The following is a 21216-nucleotide window of genomic DNA, read 5'->3' as shown; positions in this document are numbered from 1 at the left end:
TTGACCTATAGTCACACATTACAAACTACCTTTCAGACATCTGGAACTGGATGACTCGTACATATCAGAAACTCAAGATGTCAAAAACAGAATTCATTGACTTCTCCCCTGCATCAGTACCTGTCTTCTCTTCTCAAATTCCCTGTGACTTCTTTTTCAGAGGAACCACCATCCACTCAATCACCTGGAATCTTGGTGTCACTCTTAATACATAATCAACTAGTTGTCATATCTTATCATTTGTAATTGTAATGCCTTGTTCATATATTTCCCATTCTTTCCACTAGTTACCACATTAGTACAGCACTTCATCACTACTCACCAGAATTATTGACTTCTAACAAGTCTCTCTAACAAGTACAAGTTTTAATCTATCCTTCACTCATCTTAAAAGGGTGAAGTATCATAGTCAGAATATGCTTTCTTAAAAATTACTCAGGCCTTTTAAAAGGAGGCTTTGGAGGCAGCTAGGTGGCACAGTGGATAGAGCATAGGCCCTGGAGTCAGGAGGACCTGAGTTCAAATCCAGCCTCAGACCAAACACTTGACACTTACTAGCTGTGTGACCCTGGGCAAGTCACTTAACTCGAATTGCCTAAAAAAAAAGAATTAAAAAATAAAAATAAAAGGAGGCTTTTGGTGGTTCCAGTAGCTGCTGCTATCTTCGTTTCTCAGACTTTCTGTCTAGTCTGTAGCAAAGGTAGGAATTACAACATTCAGTACAAATTAGCTATATAGGATGATCAAGATTGAGAAATCAAGGATGATACTATGGTTTCAGACCTGGGTTGCTGGAAGGGTGGTGGTTCTCTAAAGAGTAACAGGGAAGTTCAGAAGAATTGAGGGATATGGAATGGGGAGAAGATAATGAGTTCTGTTTTCATCATGCTGAGTTTCAGATGTGGACAAGATATACAGTTCCAGATGTCTAAAATGCAACTGGTGATATGTGATGGTAGGTCAGAAGAGAGACTAGTGCCAAATATACAAATATCACTCACGCACACACAAACACATACACAGGTATACACACATATGTGTGTATTGCAGCAATTGCCAATTTTTTTCCCATTAAAATGTACATTCCTTTAGGACAGGGGTTATTTTTGCCTTTCATTATATTTCCAGTGCTTAGTACAATGTCTGATACATATTAAATCCTTACCAAAAGCTCATTGACTGACTGATATAAGTGAATAGAGGTGAGTGAAGTTGTAGAATTGTTAAAACTTGATGGCTAATGTGTATAGGAAATGAGGGAGAAGAAAGAGTCAAAGATGATCCTGATGTTGTGAAACTGAATGACTGAAAGGACAGTGACTTTATGAAATAGGCAATATTGGATAAAGGCTAGAGGTTTTGTACAAAAATGCTATTTTTCTGCCTGGGATATATTGAATTTGAGAAGCCTTTGGGACATCCATGTAGATAAGTCTAGCAGGCAATTTGTAATAAACATAGGTCTGGGGTTTAGGGAAGAAATTAGATCTACATGTATGGATTGGGGAAACATGCACAGAAATACTAATTCAACCACCACAGAGAGATGGTTAGATTCTCAAAAAGAAGAGAATTGGGGCAGCTATGAGGAGCAATGGATGGAGCACTGGCCTTGGAGTCATGAGGACCTGAGTTCAAATCCGGCCTCAGACGCATAACACTCACTAACTGTGTGACTCTGGCAAATCACTTAACCCGAAATGTCTCACTGGGAAAAAAAAAAGGAGAATGGGTCCCTGGGAATTGCCTGGGGAATAGCCATACTTAGTTTAGATGAGTCAGTCATTATTTATTAAATGTTACTGTGTGCCAAACACTGTGCTAAGTGTTAGGGACACAAAGAAAGGGGAAAAAATATGATCCATCCAAAGAGAATAAGAAGGAATGATCAGACTCAAAATAGAATAGGGTCATAGAACGGACTCAAAGGGCAGAGCTAGTATATGGTGGTGAAAAGGGTGATGAACAGTGTCAAAAGAGGTCAGATAAAAAAATGTTAATTTATTTTTCTAAAAATAGAGGCAACAATTATAAATGACCCATTCTAGGAGTTTATGAAAAGAGAAGAGACATAGGATGACATCTTAAGATAATAGCATATTCAAATGCAGAATTTTTAAGGATGGGAAAGATTTGGTCATGTTTGTAGGCAGCAAGGAAGGACCCAGTAGTTAAAAAAGAATCAATATGAGGGAAGAGATGAAAAGATGAAGAGGAGAAGCTCTCGGTCTGGACTGACTCATCATCCATAATCTCACCAGCTCCCTTGTGTTTAGTTGTTATCTATGACTCATAGACTATATACCTAGCCCCAGTTTTTCTCCTGAGATTCAGTCCTAGAACAACTAGTCACCTCCTGGATGTGCAAAAATTGACTTTCTGTAGACATCAAAAGCTGGATATATCCAAAAGAGAACTTTCCCAAAAAACTCTTCCCTATTTCTGTCAAAGGTAATACCATCCTTCAAGTCTTCCAAATTTTTAATCTTAGTATTATCTTTGACATCTCTATCTCCCTCACCCTGTGTATCCAATCAGCTGCCAAATCTTTCTGTTTCTACCTTCACTACATTTCTCACAGCTAACCCCTGTAAAGTGCTCAGCACAGTCCCTGGCACATATTAGGTGCTTCATAAATGCTTATTCCCTCCTCTTCTCTCTTCTCATGGGACTGTCTCTTTATTTTAGAACCTCATTATCTCTTGCCTGGATTATGTAGAAAGAGGCCCTTGATCTCTATGCTTTGTCTCTCCAGCTCCAATCCATTCTACACATTCTTCCAAAGAAATTTTCCTTCAGTACAAATCTGATCACATGATTTTATTGTTCAGTCATCCAGTTGTGTTTGACTCTCTGTGACTATATGGACCATAGCACACTAGAACCTTCTAACCTTCTCTGTCTCTCAAAGTCTCTCCAGATTCATATTCATTGCTTCCATGACACTATCCATTGCATCCTTTGCCATCCCATTTTCCTTTTGCCTTCAATATCTCCCAACATCAGGGCATTTTCCAATGTGCCCTGTCTTCTTATTATGTAGCTAGATTATTTAAGCTTCATTTCAGTATTTGACCTTCTAATGAACAGCCTGAATTAATTTCTTTAAGTATTGACTGATCCAATCTTGTTGCTGTCCAAGAAACTCTCAAAAGTTTTCTCTAGCACAATTCAAAAGTGTTGATTCTGTGGTACCCACCTTTCCTTGTAGTCCAACTCTTAGCCATATAGTACTACTGAAAAAAAACCATAGCTTTCACTATATAGACCTTTGTCAGCAAGGTGATGGATCACCATCTTGTCATGGCAATGAAACTATGAGCTATACAATACAGGGTTATCCAAGACAGATAACTCACAGAGGAGAATTCTAACAAAAGGTGATCCACTGGAGAAGGCAATGGTAAACCACTCCAGTATCTTTGCCAAGAAAGCTCCATGAACAGTACTAAAATGAAAAAAGAAATGACCCTGGAAGATGAGCCCCTCATGTCAGAAGGTATATGATATGTTGTTGGGGAAGAGTGAGGACAACTACAAATAGCTCTAGTACTAATAAAGCAGCAGGGCCAAAGCTGAAAGGAAGCTCAGCCACAGATGTGTCTGTGACAAAAGGAAAGTCCGATGCTGTAAAGATCAATATTGCATAGGAACCTGAAATTCAAGGTCTTTGAACCAAGATAAGGTAGATATGATCAGACAGAAGATAGAAAGATTAAACATTGACATCGTGGGTGTCAGTGAACTTAAATAGAAGGGAAAGGGTGAATTTAATTCAGGTGATCACTACATATCTTCCTGTGAGCAAGAATCCCTTAGAAGAAATTATGTAGTCTTCATAATCAATAAAAGGGTAAGAAAAACAGTACTGGGGTATAATCTCAAAAATGACCACATGATATCTGTTCAAATCCAAAGCAAACCATTCATTATCACAGTATTATAAGTCTATTTTCCAACCACTAATGATAAAGAGGACAAAATTGACCAGTTCTATGAAGATCTACAACATCTTCTAGAGATAATACTAAAAAAAAAATGTCATATTCATCATTGGAATGCTAAAGTAAGAAATCAAATTATAATTGGAATGAAGCAGAGTAAAGACTGAGTTTTGTCAGGATAACTAACTGGTCATAACAAATACTTGGTCAACAACCCAAAAGGCAATTCTACAGATGGATGTCACCAGATGGTCAATATAGAAATCAGATTGATTATGTTTTTGGCAGCAAAACATGTAGAAACTCTATACAATCAGTTAAAACAATACCTCTAGCTGACTGTGGATCCTATCATGAACTTATTGCAAAATTCAGAACATATGATTCCCCTACTTAATTGACTCTAGTTGTTTCTTATTGCAATTAGAATCAGTTAGGAACTCCTTTGTTTAAGACTTAAAGCCTTATGTAACTTGGCTCCATCTGTCCCTCCAGGCTCCACTTTTTACATTTCCTATATAGATCATCTCCCACTACATGTCTTTGTGCTGGTTAAATCAAGGCTGAAATGAACTCCCTCTTCTTTTATGATGCATTCCAAGTACCATCTTCTGTATGAGGCCTGTCCTGTTCCCAAATGACCTCCACCTAAAACTACCTTGCATTTAATTCCATTGTATTCATTTGTATCATTCACTTAGTATTTATACTGCTAAAATTTGTGTATGAACTTGTCTTCCACATTAGAATGTAAGCTCTTTGTGAGGATTGTTTCATTCTTTGCATTATATCACCCATCACTATCTGGTACATAGTAGGTGCTTAATAAATACTTGTTGATTGATAATTACTTGCAAAGCGCAAGTAGAGAACTACTCTCTCCACCAAAGAAACTAACAAACAAAATAAACAACAAAAATCATGGGAAACATTTAAATATTGAAAAACCAAGAAAATTTACCTGGCTTATCTTTTCATCAGAAATGAAAGCAAAAGAGGAGAGAATAGGGAATGGTTTTGAGGAGTTGAATAAGAGAGAACAGAGAATTCATCATACATGACCTCAGTTGTCTTAGGAAATTAGGAGGAAATCCTCTAAAGAAGGTAAAGGACAAGATGGAATGTGGTATAGGAGGCTTGAGAAAGATTGCAATGATTGCTGTGAAAAGTGTGATACAGTCAATCAAGGTGAATCAATGAATCACTTGCCATCCAGAGGTAAGGGTCTAGTTATGATTAGATAACATACATCTATAGTGTACCCTATTCACATGTGACTTTGTCCAATAGTGAGAATGTAGATTGTGGGATTAATTCATGGTTGGGGTTAGGTGAAAGTGATAGAAAAAGAAGGCAAAGGATTCAAGTATAGCTGAGCTAACTTTGAAGGTTATGTGTAGAAATCAACTATACTGCTTATAGTTCATTAAATGGCATCTAGAAAACTCACTATAAACAGTTACCTCAAAATAACACTTTATTGAGCTTTGTATCAGAGGCTTTACTTTATATTCATTTGTCAACATGTTGACACTATAGGACTCATTTCCTGCAATATTTCATATTAATGATCATTATAAATTGCTTCTTATATAATTTTAGTCAATACTAGACCCAGCATATTTTCACATTAATTTTACAAATATATACTATACATTTATCATTTTATATATTATGCCACTTTGAGTTCAATAGTATTAATTACTTATTGTAAATATGATAATGGAAATATGTTAGTGATGTGGAAAATTTTGAATCTTATGGGAACAGACTTTTATTGAATGTGTAAATGTGTTTTTCCTTTTAATAGGAAGGTGGATTATAATGACAAATGAGTATACTTAGAAAGTCAATAATTCCTTTGAAACTACAGTAATTTAAAGAAAAGAGCAAACTATAATTAGATTCAGATATCTAAGGTCTAATCACTTCTTTACATAAACTTACTACGGAACTTTCATAATTTAATTGATGTCATTGGAAGTATTCATAAGAAACTGCTGTGAGAAATTTGATTAGAAAATAAAAGGGGCTAAATTATAGTAACTCTTCAATATAGTAATATCAAATGTGTATTTTGATGTTTGTTGTTTTAATATCTACCAACATAAGTATAAGATTATCAGTTTAAAACTATTTGTTGTTCAGTTATGTCTGATTCTTTGTGACACCATGGTCCAAACAGTCCATGGATTTTCTTGGCAAAGATATTGGAATGATAAGGCAAACAGAACTTAAGTGATTTGCCCAGAGTCGCACTGCTAGTAAGTGTCAAGCTCACATTTGAACTCAAAACTTCCTGACTCCAGGCCCAGGGCTCTACCCACTGAGCCCTGCAGCTATAGCAAATACCTACTAAAGCTATTTACTTTGTAGCAAATGTATAACAACTGTCCTAATAGTAGATATGATAATTAGTATGGTTAGTGAAGAGAAGCAAGGTCAAGTCAATAACATTCACCAAGTATCTACTATGTTCCAGGTGTTATGCTAAGTATTGTCAGTACAAAGAAAGGTAAAAATAGTCTCTGTTCTCAAGGAGCTCACCTTCTAAGAGGGGAGATGACATGAAAACAGCTACTGGAGATAATGTCAGGTAGAGGACACCAATTTAAGGATGATCAGGAAAGGTTTCTTATAAATGATGAATTTCAGGGGCAGCTAGGTGGCGCAGTGGGTAGGGCACTGGCCCTGAAGTCAGGAGGACTTGAGTTCAAAGGAGGACTTGAGTTCAAATCCGGCCTCTGACCAACCACTTGACACTTACTAGCTGAGTGACCCTAGGCAAGTCACTTAACCCCAATTGCCTAAAAAAAAATGATGAGATTTCAGCTGGGGCATGAAGGAAGCTGGGGAAGCCAGATGGTGGAGATGAGGAGGGAGGGTATGCCTGGCATGAGGCATAGCTGATGAAAATGTGAGGCGCTGGGAGATAGTTTCTCATTGTAGAGTTGAGAGTTAGATTATAGAGGAGAGTAAGGTGTAAGAAGACTGTGGGCACGAAATGAGATAAGTGTAAATAAAGCACTTTAGCCCAGTGCCTGGCAAATAGTAGGTGCTATATAAATTCTCATTCCCTTCCGTCTTCTAGGTTCAGCACAGAATTAATTTAGGCTATCGAGATACAAATATTTACAAATGTAAGATTGAGTAAGTGCCTTCCTCACGGTTTCTTGAGTCCTTTCAGTCATGTCTGACTCTTTGGGACCCGTTTTGGGGTTTTCTAAGCAAAGAGACTTGAGTGGTTTGCTATTTCACTCTCCAGCTTTTACAGATGAGAAACTGAGGCAAACAAGGATAAAAGACTTACCCAAGGTCACACAGCAAGTGAGTGTCTGAGGCCACATGTGCACTCAGAGAGATGAGTTTTTCTGATTCTGAGCCCTGTGCTCTATTCACTGTATCACCTACCTGCCGCATTGCTCATGGTTAAGGGAGTCCATCTGAGCTCTAGCATGACAGATTTAGGTATGATCTAAAAGACTTTTTCCCAGACAGTAATTCTTAAATATTAAAACAAATTACTGATGAGTCCTGTACCTTTTTCCTTTGGTATTGTATATAAATTGCATAGATATTTATTTTCTTCAGATCCTTTAGAGGTAGTCTTGCTTGATGGGTATGGACAAAATAGATGAAACTTGGTAGGCAGCTGATGGTGCAGGAGATCAAACACTAGGCCTGAAGTCAGAAAGACCTGAGTTCAATTCCAGCCTCAGATATTTACTAGCTGTGTTACCCTAGGTAAGTCATTTCACTCTATTTACCACAGTTTCCTCATCTACAAAAGGAGAATAATAATAGCACCCCCTGGGGTTGTTGTGAGGATCAAAAAAATAATAATCATAGAGCAATATGGCACTACAAACATAGTAGATGCTATAAAATGTTAACTATTATTATTAGCAATTACAGTATAAAGAACACTGATTCTGAAATCAGAGGAATTGTGTTCATATGCCTGCCCATGACCTGTGTGACCTTGAGCAATTCGTGTAAGTCTCCGGGCCTCATTTCTTCATGTATAAAGTGAAGAACTTTGATTCAGTGTCCACTAAGATCCTTTTTTGGCTCTAAATCTCTGATTCAGTTCTTCTGAAGTATTTCTGCACGATGTTTCTGGCAAAATGTATATGCTTTTTCTTGCTTAATGATGTTCAGACATGAGACCTTAATTTAATCACATTGTTTTAAAGAAAATCAAGAAAAATTAAATTTTAGTGGGTTACACAGTATATATATTATATGTAATTTTTATATCAAAATCATGAAAATGACTAAGATAATATTTATTTATAGATAAAGGTCTAAAATTCTTAGTGTTAATTATAACTATGGCACTGTTAAATGCTGAAGGTCTCCTGATATTGAAGATATGAGGGCATTCAACATTTTTAAAATAGAAAAAAAGGAAGATATTTTAAAAATTGATTAAAAGCACTTAATCATCCTCCATGTCACACCTTCTTTATAGATGATACTCATTTCCCCCTGTGGTGGTAGGAGAATTTTTTTTTAAAAATTGCAGCTCTTGGAACAAATATTGCATAAAGTTTGAATTTTTATGAGTACTAGATATATGGGACAAAGGCTGTGGGCTGAATACGTAATGACCTTACAGAATGTTTTCTATTTCAATTTAGTCCCTGCAGTTAGCTATTTATAGTATTGAGATATTATACTACACAAGACCAATGAATATTTATTAGAATTATCATGCAACACACAAAATTCTTTTTTGCCTTCCAAAAATATCATATAGGTTAAGGTAAAAAATGGTAGGTATATCAGTGTTGAAATAGGAACTCTGGATGCTACAGATTATTAATGTGTGCATCTTTTTAATAACTACTTTTTTCATCATTCATTCATTTTTTAATTGCTTTTTTTTGGCTATGCAACAGGGGTTAAGTGACTTTCCCAGGGTCACATACCTAGAAAGTGTTATGTGTTGTGTGTCTGACACTGGATTTGAACTTAAGTCCTCCTGACTTCAAGGCCGGAGCTCTATCTACTGTGCCACCTAGCTGCCCCCAATGTGCATATTTTTGACAAGCTGTTGTAATTCTTTCTTTTTAAATAATTTCCTCCCTTTAATATGGCTATCCTTCCCAAAATTCTTTTTTCATGACATATGAAGGCAACTAATTTACGTACTTTCCAATATTTAATCAAGCGTCCCAACATTGAGTGACCTACCTTACACTTCAGTGTAAACCTCTATTCTTCTCATTGATCTGATAGTTCATGGATTTTCTTCCTTTCCCTAATACACAATACCACCAACGTTATTCAATGTGCTTCTTTCCGCCTTTCTTTCTAGAGTGGACCCACTCTCTACAAATAGCCTTAATATACCTATTTGGGATCTTGGAAAAGGTCCCTAAGTTTTCATGATCTTCTTTCTTTTTAAACTGGATCAATAGTTTTATCTTTAAAGTTATCTTTATCCTATCAAGTTTTTCTTTTGTTCATATCTCGTCCATAACTTCCTTTTTTTTTCTTAGAAAAGTAAACAAACAAACAAACAAAAACCACTAAGGGCCTGTGCATATATTCTTTCAGTATCATTCTTTAGGTGATCAAATATCTCAAAGTCCTTCATTCTTTTTATATATTGATCTCAATAGATCCTAGGAAGCTATTGGCATGAGTGGTGTTTAAAAAAGTCATTTTGATTTTATTTTGATTGGTGGATCATGGCTACCTCCCAGAAATAAGTATGACATGAAACTATTGCATTTGGAAATGAGAGGGTAACTTTAAAGAATTATAGTGATGGTATAGGTGATATAAGCATCAGAAAGGGAGTTTTAGTTTCAAGATTTGTGCCAATAATTTCAGTTAATAGAATAGAGGTGATCCCACAGCAATGAAGCCAAGTCAAGTTAGTGAATTCATTCTTAGCAGCAGTCCGTTTATTTTCTTCTGATTTTTATATTGCTTTCGCATTGTATCTTCTAAATCTCAATATTCTCATCATTACTATGGTTTTATAGTTCAGGGCAGAGGATAAAATTAAGGCAATTATAATAATTAACCTTGAAGAAGCAACATGTGATGGTGCCTTTTCCAATTTGAGGAAGTACCCATGCTTTTGGTTTGTGTTCTCTAGGTGACTTGGATTACTATTGGCTGGATCCTACCACGTGGCCCAGTAGGGAGACTTCTCCTATAAGTTCGGTAAGCAACAGAGTGAAATGGACCTTTCAAGGCCTCAATTATTGCTATTGTTCTGTCTCATTATAAAAGTTTTAGCATGTTAGGAAAAAAAATTTTTCTTAATTTAAAGAACTCAGCATGTGGTTTTGAAAAGCACCATTATCACCAAATTCTATATTTCAGAATTTTAAAGTAAAAGATGGCCCTTAAGTAGTTAGCTGTAGTCATTTAATGCATTAGTTGCATGTACCCTATAAACCAAAATATTGTAAAAAATCAATGTTTTTGAAGCAAACTGTAAGATAGATTTTACACATTTAGATTAATTTCATTCCAAAGGTGTCATTCTGTTAATGATGTCATTAATTATGTTGAGTTTGATAAATGTCTAGTGCAAATAATATGTAAGTCAAATTTTAATAAACCTAGAAACAAGTCCTATTAATGTAAAAATTTCTATTAGACTGCTTTTTAGCTGAGCTAATTATAATTACATTGTGCTATGAATTATATTAACCTCCCCATGTGTGAAAAGTACATCAACCTATCCATTTTTTTCTTTTATTCCCACTTCTAATAGCATCCTGTAACGTGGCAACCGTCTAAAGAGGGTGACCGATTAATTGGACGTGTTATTCTTAACAAGAGAACAACCATGCCCAAAGAATCAGGTGCACTCCTAGGATTAAAAGTAAGTATCTTATAAATAGATTTAAAAGGAACCTCTGAGCTACATTATAAATGAGGTTATCCAATATCTCTGGCACTAATTTTGATTTTAAAAAAGTTCCTTAATTTTGCCCTTCTTCCCAAATTCATTTTCCATGATGAAACAATATGTCCACTATATTTCATATATCAAAACTTCTAGGAAGTTTAAAATTCACTTCATTTTAGCACATGAATGCATTAAGAAAATGCAATAAAATGAAGGAAATAAAGAAAGTTTTTAAGCAAACACCTTGTCAGGAAATAGTGAATTATGTAATGTTAGATGAAGGGGATATTGTGCACCTCCCAGTTTTATTAAATTATTTCAGGTAACATGAAAACTTCACTTAGTTACTGTTTACCTTCCAACTAGCAGCTATTCTATCACAGCTGGGGGAAAGCATAAAGTTTTACTGGTTGAGGAAACAGGTGTGAAGAATCATTTTCAATAACTTCAGTCGTAGACTTGCTAAGATTATGATGGTAGTAAATGACCAGTATCTTTAGAGTAAACCATGTATGTCTATGTGTGTGTGTGTATAATCAAATGTAATTTCAAAAGCCCGTATTCATTCACATAATGAGATTCATGTCTTACAAATTGATATTCTTGAAAATTATGTGATTTGTTATTCCTTTAAAGTGAACACTAATAAATTATGTTTGTTATTATCATTATTATCTTATCCATTAACATTTAACTGCTGGGGGTTGGGAGGATTACAATAGTTAGAACACACTGCAAATCAGATTTGAACAGGTCAGTTTCCTGGGAAAAGGCTTTCTATATGGATCCTTGGGGATTTCCTTTTTGTTCCCAAACTTGGAATGTTAAAGACCATATTTGGGAAAAATGTAATGGAACTTAAGTTTTTTTGTCATGTGGCAATACAATGTCTAAGGGAAGATGTCAAGCACTTGGTAGTATTATAGAGAAACATTAAGAAGTGTGGGTGAAGTATGTAATGATTAAAACTCTGACTAGCAATTCTCATCTCAGGGTTTGGGGGAAAGGAAAAAAAGGGCTGGAGAAAGACCTAGTGAGAAAGAGACCTCTACCAGACACAAAGCCACATCGTGGTATAAGGGAGGATTGTAGGAAAGAGACTGCTATTGGAGTGTATTGGAGTGTATTGGATCAACCAGGGCAGAAGTGGGGTACCTGCGACCTCAAGGCCGCATGTGACCCTCTAGGTCCTTAAGTGCAGCCATTTGATTGAATTCAGTCAAAGGGCCACACTTAAGGATCTAGAGGGTCACATGTGGCCTCGAGACCGCAGGTTTCCCACTCCTGATAGGGATTACACCTAGACTTCACCTTCAGGGTACTGGAGCACACAGAGTTCATTCTTCCTTCCTTCATTGTGGTCAGGCCAGAGGTGAGGGCTATCATACCCTTTAACAGAAGGGAGGGAGGTTAGTTGAACTCCAGTGTCCAGATATGCTAGATAACCAAATTTCCCTCTTGGGTATTGGTTGTGTGTGGGGGAAGGAGGTGAGTTTGAGTCTGTGTGGAAGAGAGAGACAGAGAGACAGAGAGAAAGAGAGAGAAAGAGAAGAGACAGACAGACAGAGACAGAGACGGACAGACAGACTCCAGGACAGGGGAGAAAAGGATCCAGGAGTTCTGAGGAGGGGAAGAATTGTGAAATGAGGTAAGGGAAGTACCACTATGACCTTAGAGCAATGGTCCTAATAATTGTAAGAATTATTTAACAGGTTTAGTGGATAGAAAACATTCATAAAATAAGGAATGTGTGATTTTGAGGCCTGTTTCTAACACATTTTATTTGTATGATGATAAGAAATCCACATTTATAGTCTTAAAGAGTTGTTCAAGGAATTGAGAGGTTAAATGTCTTGCCCATAGTCACACAGATAGAATATGCATGAAGTGGGAACTGGACCGGACTGCAGTCCAGCACCATGCAAACAACCCCCTTATTACTATCTTAGGAAGTTTTCAAAAATTGTTTCAACTCAATTTACTAAGCACCTAGTAATAAAGTAGATTGAGGAGAGATCTTTTTGTCAGGAAGATCTGGGTTCAAGACTTACCTCTGACACCTGCTGGGTGAGTGACCTAGGCAAGTCATTTAATCTCTCAGTGCCCCTCCCCACCCCCAGCAAATCTTTAAAATTATTCATCATAGGAGAGTTGTCAATCAACATTTATGGAGGGAGTTTCATCATTAGGAGCTCTTCACACTTCAGAAAATAAAGATCTGGATCAAAAAGAAAAGAAACAAAAATTAGCGTATACAATTAGTAATTGATACTGTAAGAATGGACTTAAAAGAAATGCACTAGACCCAGAAATAAGTTAATTAGATGATTATTATTTGACTAGATTAAAGGATCTGAGTGTTGATTTTCCAGTGTACAAATTACTTGCTTTGCTTAGGGATTTGTAGAAAGCAAATGAAAAGAGCTACCTTTTGTTATAAGGTGATTTTTCACTGGGAAAATAAATGCTAGATTCTTATTGTTGCTTTTGTTGTTTTTAATTTAAGTAATAATTTTTTGATTCTTCAAAAAATCAGGTAAAATCAAACAACATAAAAGAATTTCATTTCATATCATTGAAGCATCTGAATGATTAAAAAAAAAATTCCTATGAGTGATGAATTAGTACAGAATGTAGCCTAACTGATAAACCTCTGTTGCTGCCGTATAAGAATTGGAACCTTACAAATTTGTGATTATCCAGGTTGTTGGAGGAAAAATGACTGATTTAGGACGTCTTGGTGCCTTCATCACCAAAGTAAAGAAGGGTAGCCTAGCAGATGTAGTAGGACATCTAAGAGCAGGTAAAGAGATACTTTTATATGTGTTTTTATACATGTTTTAAAATATACCTAATACAACATATTCCTTTTGTTACTTTATTGTTAATTGTTAATGCTTTGAATGTTGAACAAATCATGTTGAAGAAAAATTAAATATAAATATTTTTCAGTGAGCCAGTTGACCATATATATATATATATATATATATATATATATATATATATATATATATATATATATACTAGCACCTACCAGTGGCAGTGATACAGAAATGTACTCTAGGGTATACAACACCCTAGTTATTGTGGACCAATAGCGATCCTATGGAAAAGAATAATTTTCCTCTTATGAAGTATCATTGATATGAAAGGACTGAACTATGTTGCTGACTTCATAACATTGCTGCATGCTTCAATTGAGATTTAAAATTATGTGAAAATGTACTCAACTCTAACTAATTTTCCTCAGAGGCCATTCTTCAACTAAAATAATTATTAAGGCAGTTGTCCCCAACACTTCTACTCCAAAGATTTGTTTATGTTGTGAAACAACAAGTGTGCATGTAAAATAATACTATATCTTTGAATTTGCTAGTAAATGCACTTTCTAAAGAATATCTGATATAACTTATTGGGTCTGCAAGTATGCTTTATATCCTTTTTACTTTTGCAGTATTCACAACAGAACATGGATATTGTGATCAATTTGATGCTTATGTGGTTGTAATAAATTCAGATGTTTATAATTTATGGTCATAGTTAATGTTGCTTCCATGACCTTGACCCTTACACATGACAGAGCAAAATGATCTGGAAAATCCAAACATAGTCTATGTTAACTGGAATCCAAAGATAATTTTCCTCTACCTTTGACACACTGGTGTTTTCTTTTCTTCTCTTTTCTTTCTTTGTTAGTTGATAAAAGAATAACATCTTTTTTGACCAGTGTGTTTTCTTCTATACTCTTCTGCATTAAAAGCTTTGAGGAGTTCTTGGTGGGGGAAGGGAATTAATGAGGCAATGAAGAATTAAGAGGCAGCAGTCACATCATGAAAAAAAGAGCATTGATTTGTTCTAAATTCACGATTTAGTTCCCTTAGAAAAATATGGTTTAGTAACATAACCAAAGATCAAACCATTTAACTTCCCTGTGGCTCAGTTTCCTCATTTGTAAATGATGAGAATTGGACTAGATGGTTTCTGAAATTCCTTGCAGCTCCAGATCTATGATCCTAAACTTCTTTGCGGGATAAATGTTGCACAGTAATTACAGAGGAAGAGGCTGAGAATCAGAGATTTTGCTCCATCTGCTGTTTAGTTTGTGAAGAAGTGCTGGGACTCCATGCCAACTCTTTTCAGAGACCAATTATGATGCAACATGCAGCATAAGGAAGATAATCAATTTTTGAATACCCATATGTGGGCCACAAGCTGAGCATGTGCTAGTTTAGTGAGTGGAATACCAGCCTCAAAACGGGTAAAGCCTGACATACAGCTGTGCCCTGTCTGAGAAAACCCAATGGCAAAAACCTTAATTTGCAGAACTGATCAAGTAAGCAGTGATTTTCCTGAGCACTGGGAAAGTATCTTTCCCTTTGTGGGAAGAATCTTGCAGGTTTCCTTTAAATATGAGCTCCCCAGGGTTTCTTCAGATTCATTAACAACTTGACAGCAATTTGTCAGAAAAACATATCTGAAATGGTAGAAGCTACTGCTAATATGTGTTAACAGTTTAGCCATGTAATCTTCTCTTTATAACAGAGGTGTGTGATAGGAGGCTAGAAAATTAATCTGCAATTTTGTTGCTAGGCAGACTCCCCAGAGGAAGAAACTTCTTTACCAACGCTGGTTTGCAAGTTTTTTACAATTTATAGTCTTAGAGATTTGCATAACTGAGAGGTTCCATAACTTACCCAAGGTCAAACACTTAGTATGTGTTTGAAAGGTGGGACTTCCCACACATCTTTCTGACTCCAAGGCTAGTCCTTTACCCAATCTGTCATGGTTTCCATTGTGGTAGAAATATGCATGTGAATACAGTACATTTAAAAGTGAATTATGCTTTCCATTTCACAATTTCAATGATGTTTTATCTCAATGGTGTTTTACCTGATCTATTTTATTCACAGTAATCTATGATTATTAGTTGCTTCTACCCTTTTACTACTTTCTGTTTCCCAATCAAGTAGTTAATGCAAATGAGCAGTGACATTCACTAGGGGAGCTTGGTACTTAAAGGCAATTTTCAATGAGCCTTTTATAAAAGGAATGGTTATTTTGTTATATTACTAGTCAATCCCTGATATACTTTTGCATATCAATTTCTCTCAGCAAAGGGCACGCATAAGGGCCAATCTGAAGAATTATGAGATTCAGTTATTCAGATGCTACAATTTCTTCATTAATACAAGATAAAATGAAATGGTTTCACCAAATAGAAACAGCATAATACTTTTTTAAATTTCTCTTAGAGTTCCACAGTTTATAGAATGTCACTGTACTTTTAGAAGTTAAATGATTTCTGATTTCTTTGAGGCTTAGAAGACACTATGATGAATTAGTGAACCCAAATTGCCACCTGTAATAGAAAAGTCAGTGTTTGTCCATATCACCTTGGGGGAGAGCTCATTTTAATCTAAAAAAAATCAAATGTGTATTTATCTAGATTTTTTTAAATGAAAGATTATATTGACTCTTTTAAAAAGGTACTTTTAAGTGCCTCCTGATATACTTGCTCTTCTCATTTAGGAGAAAAATTCATTAACTCTCAAGAGTATGTTACATAAAATTTTTAAAATTGTATTCCAAAGTTGAGAACTCCTTAGTTTATTCTTAATAGAAACATTTCCCAGTCTTTATGTTGATTTATATTGATTTTACTTCAAAATTCCGTTTATGAAGCATTTTCTTTTTATAATTTAATTCTAACAAAGTTATATCATATATAAAATTATGTACTTTTAACATCTGGGAATGGGTTAGCCCTCATGCAACAGTTTTACATCCGCTTGCTTTGTTATCTTGCCATAGCTACCTAGGTTAAACTATGTTTGTGGCCTTGAAATCCTTTCACTCATCTTTATTCTTTTGTGCATCTGGCTAAGACTATGTAGCATCTTAGGACCAGAAAATTTACACTCACCGATATTACTCAGTGTTGTTGTTTAAAAAAAAAAAGCTAGGATTTGTGTGTAAGAGCCTGGTAGTAATTGTACCCTCACCCAGAGGTTGTAATGCTTGCTGCCTAATAGACCCCTTCCAGCTGGAATGTGCTAATTCCATGCCATAGCGCAAGGCAGTTGTTTTGATTATTGCTGATTCATCTAAAAATATATCAAGAACATTATGTACCATATTGTTTGCAGAACACTGCAAAATAAATAAATAAATAAATAAGTACAACTCTTAGAGACTTGGAAATTCAGTTTAACCAGTTTCCATGGTGTGAGACTTTGCTTTTGGTTAGTGGAGCTTAGATAACTAAAATATATTTGTATATGTTTTGCATTCTTTGTTTAAAACATTTTAAAAGACAGAAAAGAAAAAAAAATAAAAGAAAAATCATAAGGTAAAAAAATACCCTTTTTTTTAAATTCAAGGGGATGAAGTTCTAGAATGGAATGGTAAACCCCTGCCTGGAGCTACAAATGAAGAAGTTTACAACATTATTTTAGAATCAAAATCAGAACCTCAAGTTGAAATTATTGTTTCAAGGCCTATTGGGTAAGGCTAAAAAAAAACTTGCTTCTTAAGTTTAGTAAATTACATGTATTCACAGGGTTTTGAAAGGAAGTTTATACATTCATATAATACCTGTTATGTGGATGGCATTTTCTTCAAATATGGGCACATATACTGGAATTTAAAAACATGAAAACAACTCTTTAGATCTGTATACTGAATTTTCTTCACTACATTTTAGAGGATTTAAGTTCTGATAAGGCTAAATGTCACAGAATATGATAAGCTTTTATTTATGTAATAAGAATGAAATCCATTTCCAAATGAAGGCACACTATTGATTTCTAGTAATTCAAATTCTGTGATTTGTGTTACTAGAGAAAGGGGGCATCCATTAATTCTTCTTACTATGGAAAGTGAAATTTAGCAGTTCTAGCCTAATGCTATGACAAACCTTTTAATGTAATAGCTTTTACCTCTTTAGTTTATAGACTACGAGAAAAGAGTGCTTTATTCTATATTTTTACATGTGGATTGAGTACAGATTTCATTTAAAGGTAGATGATTTTGTTATAAAAAACTGTTGATTTTTAAAACTTCAGTATTTTAAATGTTAACTCTATAAAAAGAAAGACTATAATTCAATTAAATTCAGCAATTTAACAAGCATTTTAAGTGCCTACTGTGCCCAGAAACTGAACTAGGTGCTAAGGATGCAAAGACAAAAATAAAAATACTTCATGCCCTCAAGGAAATTACATTCTACTCAGAAAAAAATGAAATAATTTAATTCTGATCATCCAAATTAGGCTTGTTCTGAATGATAGCATATTTTTATTCTCTATGAATATGAGATGTGTCCCAAAGAAATACATAAATGCAATAGCTGCCCCACCCTTTATCTCTTTGCTTTAGCTAACTATGACTCCACAGTTTAGAGTGAGTATTCCTTTTGACCATCTACAAATTGTAATGACATTTTGAAGTTGCTGATTACAACTCACTTAATATTTGCACAGTAAATGGAGAAAAATATTTTCTTTACATTTTCTACTCTGTTATTGTTGGGCTACAGCTCATAATTTTGTTGAAAAAGTACATACATAGGTTAAATTCTTATCCTCTTCATAGATATTTGCACTCATAAAACATACATGTAAAAACACATTATTTCAAATTGTCAAAGAATTGAATTATATTATCTATGATCAATATGTCTACAGCATACTTTTGCTAATTTTCTTTAAGTGAAAATGGAAATTTTTAAAAATGAAATGAAGGCCTGGTTAGAAACCAAAATTTAAATGATGACTACACAAAGTACAACAATAAGAATTTTGTAATAGTATTATGCTTTCTATCTATACAGATTTCTAGCATATTATTAATATATAATTATATTAGTTTTATATTACATGTGTTCTTGAGCTGAGGCAAATATGGGGCTGGGAAAGAGGTAAGTAATTCCTGAAGAGGGGCTGAAAATATAGAAATAAAAGATGAAGGAATTATATGGCAAAGCTATTGCAGAAATGCATTCAGATGATCAGGGCTACTGAAAGAATATATCTAAAGTATTATTGATTCTTGGCTATTTACAATCATAAAAGACAACTAAGGCAGATTGTAATGATGTAAAACTGTTATAATCAAAAATTAGGAAAGTAAATATAAATACACCAAAAGTCAGGAGCTATAGACACATCAAAAATCACCTGTTAAAATATAGAATTAAAAGAATGTATGGAAATAGACATCTTCTTAAAGGTATCTTCATTTTCTAACTGGAGAAGAAATTACTGAAATGTTAGAAAAAGGCCTTTATTCATAGTTTAATGGTAGTTCAATTCAAAACTAGCTAGTGACCTTGGAGCAGTAGATACTTATTTCTTCAGAGAACGTTATCAGATCCTGATTAAAGGATGGCTCTGTGAATAAGTCCAAATTTATCTTTTGATTAAACTTATCAGAATAGTTTGATAGTAGAAAACTTGATACATTGACAATATCTACCATGTCATCACATAGACAGAATGTTCTGATTCAACCTCAAGGTCAGAATAGTTCTCAGACTTCTCCCACATATGTCAGCAAACACATCTTATCTGGAAGTATTAGAGAAATAACAGCCACTAGGTACTTGTTTTGGTAAAGATCTACTTTTAAAATCTGTACTAAGTGAAAATAAAGCATTTTGAGATCCTGCCACACTTCCATGAAAAAATTCCAGGCTTATAATAGGATTCTGTGATCCAGATTTCATTCTTTAAAACTGCCATTCAAATTAAACGTTTTCAAGGCTCACCTAACAATTTTATAGAGCACTGCTCTTTAAGGTAACCCCTACCTCATTTGAATTAGCAAGAAGATAGATGATCATGGCCTAGCTATTAAATGTGTGCCATACAACTGAAATGTAATAACATATAGAGATAAATTCTGTGATTCATGTAAGATTTAAAATCTTGATTGAACCACAGAATTACCCTCTAGGAAGTTTTGAAAACATGTAAGAGACATAATATAAGTATTTTCATTCCATCAAGGACAGGACTTAATGAAAAAAAGTCCTTATAAGTGAATCAAAATTTCTACTTTTGCCACCCCACAGTGTATCCTAGCATCTCATTTAACATATTAATCTAATGTCAGAATGTGAGGGCTGGTCCAACATGACTCTAGGTAAGTGGTTTTTTTTTTTTTTAATAGTCCACTAAGGATTACTTTCTAGGTCCAAATTCTAATCTGTTTTGATTTGTCATGTCAATATGTGGTCTTTCGTGCTCTCCCTATAGCATTGTTTCCTTTGTTAAATTGATAGTAATAATTTTTATAAAACAAAATACAAGTCACAGTTATATACAATGGAGAATATAGGTCAGATTGATCCAGGACTTCTGCAGGTTATAATAAATTAGAAATATGACCTATCAAATACTAGTATCCCAAGAATAACATGATATTGAGATCTAAAGAATTTTCCCATGAATTGAATGCTACTTTCTCATTATGTGGTAAATAGCCATACAATAGTATATTTAGGTATACTTCATATATAGAGTTCTCTCTATATAAGGCATATGTGTAACTTTTTAGCTTTTTATGTTGCAAGCTTGATTTTAATTTCCAAAGCACCTCATCATTTTCAGGCTTAACTTTGCTCACATCATCTGCACTTTCTTTTTTTTTTTTAAGATATTTTCCATCAATTTTGTTCAGTAAACTCTTTCAGATGTGTTTGTAAAGCCTACTAGTGAGTTGCATAATTTGTGTCATTCTGATTTATCTTCCTAGAGTGAAACATTAGTATTAGAAGTACTTGAACATTTCTTGTTTCCAAAACCTACTGTTTTGGTAGTAAAAATATTGTGGCAAATTTAGCCACAATATTAATGTGATTGTTGTCATTGTAAAAAAAAGTTTTGTTGTTTTGATCTTTGAGGTCTTCCTTTGGGAAATGCAATCTTGTGTAGTGTGTAACATTCATGCACATTAGTAGCTGCCTTTACAGTAACTCTGTTCCATTGCCACTCCTTTTTAAATCTCCAAAGGATTATGCCATCACATTGAAACCAATGTAACTATGAGACCTTCAGAAAGATTCATGGGCTGAATTTGGCTGATTTTAAAAATACATACTGTTTCTTTGTAGTGATATTCCAAGGATTCCTGAGAGCTCCCATCCTCCATTAGAGTCTAGTGAGTATGAAGACTTCTTTTGATTAATTCATTCATCTAAAATGGTTCTTTCTATTTTAAAAGTCATATCTTTTGAACTCATTTATTACCATTCCCTTAATCGCTGAGCACGAGGGAATGGATGTTTGCTTCAAGGACATTGGAGCATAGGCAAATAGAGGCATATAAGTCATGACTAAAGGTGGCAACAATATGGACATCAAATGTGTTGGGGGTACAGAGAGTGATGGA

General features: G+C 34.7%; 1 protein-coding gene across 23 annotated transcripts in view; it reads left to right on the top strand.

The window, feature by feature from the left end:
• Nucleotides 1-21216, top strand: part of RIMS1 (regulating synaptic membrane exocytosis 1) — a 699885-nt gene that overhangs the window by 462188 nt on the left and 216481 nt on the right. For all 23 annotated transcript variants that reach the window (XM_078155292.1, XM_078155286.1, XM_078155284.1 and 20 more), the window contains 5 exons: nt 10060-10127; nt 10687-10797; nt 13528-13627; nt 17205-17328; nt 20939-20985. In XM_078155292.1, the coding sequence (XP_078011418.1) occupies nt 10060-10127; nt 10687-10797; nt 13528-13627; nt 17205-17328; nt 20939-20985 (450 nt within the window). The remainder of the gene's footprint in view (nt 1-10059; nt 10128-10686; nt 10798-13527; nt 13628-17204; nt 17329-20938; nt 20986-21216) is intronic.

This window comes from Phascolarctos cinereus, unplaced genomic scaffold (assembly GCF_003287225.1).
Source record: "Phascolarctos cinereus isolate Bilbo 61053 unplaced genomic scaffold, phaCin_HiC Scaffold_5;HRSCAF=322, whole genome shotgun sequence".
NCBI classification, from domain to species: Eukaryota; Metazoa; Chordata; class Mammalia; order Diprotodontia; family Phascolarctidae; genus Phascolarctos; species Phascolarctos cinereus.
Note: the sequence above shows the minus strand (reverse complement) of the source record. Positions and strands in the feature narration are given on the sequence as shown.